This window comes from Glycine soja, chromosome 18 (assembly GCF_004193775.1).
Source record: "Glycine soja cultivar W05 chromosome 18, ASM419377v2, whole genome shotgun sequence".
Classification (NCBI taxonomy): domain Eukaryota; kingdom Viridiplantae; phylum Streptophyta; class Magnoliopsida; order Fabales; family Fabaceae; genus Glycine; species Glycine soja.
This window is the reverse complement of record NC_041019.1, coordinates 57618136-57624077: the sequence shown is the minus strand read 5'-3', so window position 1 is coordinate 57624077 and position 5942 is coordinate 57618136. Positions and strand designations below refer to the sequence as shown.

The following is a 5942-nucleotide window of genomic DNA, read 5'->3' as shown; positions in this document are numbered from 1 at the left end:
TAAATTTGTTGAGTTAACGGGGTTGAAGTAATAGCAAATATCCGTTAGCTAATCTTGATTACTTGTTACAACAACAATCATAGCTCGGATGCAAGAACTGGTCCGGTAATCTAAAAACTACATTTCTTTGGAATAAAAGCAGGTAGTTCAGGCTACGTGACAATTATATCGAGAATGCAGATGAAGAGAAGGTTTCTACGTGATCATTATGTACAGGCCTTTTCACTGGCTGAGAGAAGGAAAGGTTGGTAATGGCATGATTTTCCAACTACTGAAAATTTGGAATGGAAAATTATAAACGTACATACACTCCATTTTAGGGTATTTGTAGTGGAAGAAGAAAAAAAAAAACAGGGAAAAAAAATTAAAGAGAAATAAGTGATGGATATGGCAAGTAATATAATATGGTAAAAAATCACTATTAGAAAAAAAACGTTTTTCACATCAATTATTTTAAATATTTAACATTAATTTTAAATCAATGTTAAAATTATTAACGTTACCATCAGTTATAAAAAATCGATGTTAAAATATATAATACAATATTAATTTTTATAAAAATTAATATTGTATAATAAAAAATATAAAAATAACATTAATTTTAGTTAAAATTGATATTTTATGCTACATTATAATAAAGTGCTATAAAAAATTGATGTTAACTTAATGATATTAAAAACATTATTTTTAATAGTTAATAAAGAGAAACATAAAAACTAGATGAAAGAGAGATCGATCGAGCAAATATATGAATATTACTTTGAATGAATTTGATAGTCCTAACCTCCTAATTAAGTTAAAGCAAGTCCCAACTTTGCACCACTTTTACGCAAAAACCTTGTCTTGGTGTCTGAAAGATTAGACGTGTGAATTATTCAATCCTTGAAAGATAGAAATTATTTTCATTATATTATTGAAAGATAAAAAATGTTAACAAAAGCACTAAATTGATCGACATATACTTTACATTACTCCAATCCAATCCCAGCTTTAGAACATTTCTTTTTTCTTTTATAAGCTTCCTAGCTTTGAACAATCTTAATTAATGTTAGTGACGTTAAATGGACCTTGCAAGTTTGCTGTCCTATATTTTTTGATTGACGAATGTAGAAAGTAGAATGTAATAATGCTGATTCCGTCCTCACGTACGTTTTCTCTCTTGCGTATTGACTATTGATGATATATATGACAGAATGACACAAATTAAAATGGCTTCATGGAACGTACGATGCCAACTAAAAAGTTGTGAATCAGTTCACTATGCAGAAGGCATATCTTCCTCGGCCCTCGGAACAAAAGTATTAGACTATTACCATATTTTATTTTTGCAATTCCTTTTTGTGTTATGTATTTTTCATTGCTTAATTAATTTATCGTCAAGTGTGTGTATATATAGAGTTGGCTTGTGAGGCCATCCACACCATCACCAGCTGATCTCTGCATGAGATTTAGGGATTGAGTTCGGAAGAAACTAGCTAGCAAAAGTTTCTCCTTTTCTTCATTCTTGTGGTTGCCAAAGTCGAAAAGGAGAGCATGGTTATCAGTCACCATACTTTGGCATTTACATTTGGCATGCTAGGTAGGGTATTAACACATTAATAGTAATCCTTTCACCTGTATTCACCACTCTTTCTATATATATATATATATATATATATATATATATATATATATATATATATATATATCTTTATCATACATCCCTTCCTTCTTATTGCTTCTTCAAATGTGATTTTGTTACCTTTATATATTTCAATATTTACATTTTACTTTTCAAATTTAAAAAGTTATAATCTAATTTTGATAAGTATTATATATATCATTTAAATTTAATGTCTATATATATTGATAGTATAATTTATATTATCATTTAATTATAAATTATTGTTTAAATTATTAATTTATTTTATTCCAAATATATTAGTCATTCTTATTTATTTGATTCTTCTAAATTTTATGACTTTTTTTTTATTTAGTCTTTTATTCTTAAGAGACATGCAAATACTTAATATATAAATAAATAATAAATGGAATATATGAAAAAGATTTATATTTTTTTACGAAGATTACATATATATATTTTTTAAAATATCAGATTGCGCAATCTACACAATTGATTATATTAGTTATCTAGACACACCACACACCAGTTGTTATCAAACACCAATTGCGGTGTCTCTTGTTTTCGGCCAGTTTGTCGATGTGTTCTACTAAATTTCTAATGCTTCAACGATTGGTCAAAATTCAATATTTAACACGAGAACTTTTAATTCTTCCCTACCTAATTATTTATGTGGTTTGTTTTATTATATTTCTGTAGAAGGAATAGACCTTTTAATTTCTAACCGTAGTTGGGCTACATTAAAGATGTTTGGTTATATATAATTTTTTAATAGGTGGATAGACCCCTAAATTTGCATGTCTTACACCCCTTTAGGTTCTACAGTAAGTTTAAAATCTTTAGAAAGCGAGAGAAGTGAGAAAAGGAGTGTTTTATTATATAGGTGCAGAGGGGAGTGTAAAATAAATTTAAGTAAAAAGAATATGATTTGTTATGTTATTTTGAATGTACGATTATCGATAATTATATTAGGCATTCAATTAATTATGTGGACTCGATAAAATCGTTTCGAATTTTTAATGCAACTGTAACTCAAACTCAACTTTTACTATTAACAAGTTAAAACAACTCTATACTAGACGGTGGTCCTTTTTTTTCTTTTTTTTTTTCTTCTTCTGATGAATAATCTCATTATATATACCATTTTAAATGGTCTTTTTGAGTTTATACTAAATACTAATTTGTAAACATGCACGTACGTGCATGTACACTTTTCATTTATGTATGCAATAGTCGTTAATAAAATATTAGCACCTCTTGTTTGTATTAAGCTAAGGAAGTGTTCTTTTTGATGCACATGCAGGTAATTTGATTTCATTCTTGGTATTCTTGGCTCCAGTGTAAGTACTTGTTTTATATGAACGAACTCAATGTTACTAATTACATTTAGTTAATGGTTTTATTATAAAAAAAAAAAGATTAAACCAATTTATGTCAACGATAATATTTATTAAAATTGAACATGTTTTTATCTTGTTGGAATATTGCAGGCCAACATTTTACCGGATATACAAGAAGAAATCGACGGAAAGTTTTCAGTCACTGCCTTATTTGGTGGCATTATTCAGTTCAATGCTTTGGTTGTACTATGCGATGCTCAAAAGAGATGCTGTTCTTCTCATTACCATTAACTCATTCGGATGTGTTATAGAGATCATCTACATCGTCTTGTACATCACCTATGCAACCAGGGATGCTAGGGTAACCTTAATTAATTCAAGCATACAGAAACGTACTTTGCTAATATAATTCCAATTTCAACACTAATATATATTTGTTCATTAATTTTCACTTTAACTGCGTGCAGAACTTAACTATTAAGCTATTTTCGGCGATGAACATGAGTTCCTTTGCTTTGATACTCTTAGTCACACACTTTGCGGTGCATGGTCCCCTTCGTGTCCAAGTCCTCGGATGGATTTGCGTTTCGATTTCAGTTAGTGTCTTTGCAGCTCCACTAAGCATTGTGGTAAGCAGAAATCCTTATAATTAAAATATTCAATTGCGTCGCTCGCACGTCGTACATATCTTAATTGTTTTATTGGGCTTTGCAGGCACAAGTAGTTCGCACAAAGAGTGTAGAGTTTATGCCTTTCAATTTGTCATTCACCCTCACATTGAGTGCCATAATGTGGTTTGGTTATGGCCTCTTTCTCAAGGACATATGCATTGCTGTAAGTATATATATTACTGTACTGAATTATATATTTTAATGTTCTGCCGTTGACAATATCTTTTTTCTTCTTCTTGTGTAGCTCCCAAACGTGCTTGGTTTTGTGCTGGGGTTACTTCAAATGCTGCTCTACACAATTTACAGAAAAGGAAATAAGAAGACAAAAACAAACGATAAGAGTCCAGTAGAGCCACTGAAAAGCATTGCTGTAGTGAACCCGTTGGGAACTGGAGAAGTGTTTCCTGTGGAGGAAGATGAACAAGCTGCAAAAAAGAGCCAAGGAGATGGAGATGATAAAAAGGGCCAAGACTGCCTAGTCTAATTAATTATGAGGATCGGATCATCACTATCTACGTACTTTTATTCCATTAAGTTGTAGTTAATTACCTGCATGTACTAGCGATTCTAAAATTATGCGTGTACGTGAGTTATTGCTTAGGTAAATTATGTCATTGACGAGTGAGATTAAGAATGAAAACGAATCCAGTCGTGCTATATATTTAAAATTTAGGTTTGGTTTGTCAAAAAATGGATTTGCTCAAGTTTCACTTATCTATTCAAACTTGTCTAACTGAAAACTTGAGCCTGGCCCATTTAAAGAAAAAAAAATAAAGTTTGAGTTTGATATGTTTAATTCAATTATAATTTCTTTTACGATTTTTTTTAATTTTATTGATTTAAAATCTAATAAACATTTTAATACTAAATGATAATTTATAAATAAAAATATATGTTATGCTTATTGAAAATATTGCTTAGCACATGGTATGCGAAATATTTCAAACATTCTAGATTATTATAATTTTATAATCGACTAAAAAAATAATAATATCCTTGACTACTACTAAAAAGAAACTTCAAAATAAATTTTAATGTTCTCAACAGATTAAGTTTTAAATATTTTCACAATGTTTATATAAATAAAAATGCTAATAGAATCATCATCAATTTAAATAAATGACCCATTAATGTTGAACTTGTGAATCTCAAGTTTAATACATTTAAATAATTTAGTTAAATTTTAATCTTGAATTTTTATTTAATTAAACAAATGAATTTAGTTAAACATTTAAAAAGTTAAATTAATTTATGAATAATACAATTCATTTAAATTCATACATGGGAATATATAGTTATTCTTTCCCTCTCAATCATCGGAATTATATATATATATATATATATATATATATATATATATATATATATATATAAATAAACAGAGCCTTACTCATATATACTTTCAACAGCGAAATGAAAGAAGATTAATTAGGGCAGGCTACCCAAAGGGTAAAACGTACAAGATTGAGCTTTATTAAGTCCATTTATCAACAAATTTATTTACTATTAAGTTTTTAAAGTAAAAAATGCATCACATATTAGTTAAAAGGTTTCACACATATTACTCTTTTCTTTAAAATAAAAATAGTTTCTCTCTCAATTTTTGTTTTAAGCCTCATTTTTTGTTTGAATGACTTTGGATTAGGGATAATGAAGTAAGAAATTAAAAAAAAAAAAAGGCTTGGAAAGATGAATTAGAGTATATTTGACATCTCCTAGATAGTAATGACAAGATACACTTTATTAAATACAATCAAAATCTTTAGAACCCAACTATAGTGGTTGGTTAGACTCAATTGAGAGAATTACTATGGACTGATATGTAATCATCAAGTAATCATGACCCATTTTAGATCATCAACTTGCCTCCTGACTATCTACAAAAGCACATCTCAACCACAAGTTTATCCAAAGTGGCATTCCTTGTATCACCAAATTTCTAACTCAGTCACCTTTAGAGTCCTACTGAATTAGTACAAAGTAACTTGTAGCAGTGTGGTAAATAACTCAACACTGTATATAATATTTACCTCTGCCTGTGAAATTTTTAAAAACATATACATATCTAACATGAACTTAATCTTAATTTTAGGATGTATTGAGTACTATGTACTCATTTATGAAAGATGCAGAATTCACTCATGTTAATTTGGAAGGGATTACATAATGCAAAATTATTTATAATCATTGGAGGAAGTCTGCAAAGATTGGTTATGGATGAAGGTCTTTTGCAAATTCACAAATTTGGAAGTTGGCCACGAAATTATATTTGACTTCCTAGATCCAAAATCTAATTTTATTCTATTCTAG

The 5942-nt window shown here is 28.8% G+C and overlaps 1 protein-coding gene across 1 annotated transcript; it reads left to right on the top strand.

The window, feature by feature from the left end:
• The first annotated feature begins 1413 nt into the window (after positions 1 to 1413).
• On the top strand, positions 1414 to 4384 carry LOC114396042 (bidirectional sugar transporter N3-like). The gene is made up of 6 exons (XM_028357936.1): positions 1414 to 1579; positions 2925 to 2961; positions 3112 to 3322; positions 3429 to 3590; positions 3676 to 3795; positions 3877 to 4384. The coding sequence occupies exons 1-6, from the start codon at positions 1534 to 1536 to the stop codon at positions 4114 to 4116; spliced, it is 816 nt and encodes a 271-aa protein (XP_028213737.1). The 5' UTR covers positions 1414 to 1533; the 3' UTR covers positions 4117 to 4384.
• The last annotated feature ends 1558 nt before the right edge of the window (positions 4385 to 5942 follow it).

Coding starts and splice junctions, on each gene's coding strand:
- LOC114396042 (XM_028357936.1), top strand. CDS start 1,534: ATGGTTATCAGTCACCATACTTTGGCATTTACATTTGGCATGCTAG. Junction 3,323..3,428: donor ATGCAACCAGGGATGCTAGG/GTAACCTTAATT, acceptor AACTGCGTGCAG/AACTTAACTATTAAGCTATT. Junction 3,591..3,675: donor CAGCTCCACTAAGCATTGTG/GTAAGCAGAAAT, acceptor TGGGCTTTGCAG/GCACAAGTAGTTCGCACAAA.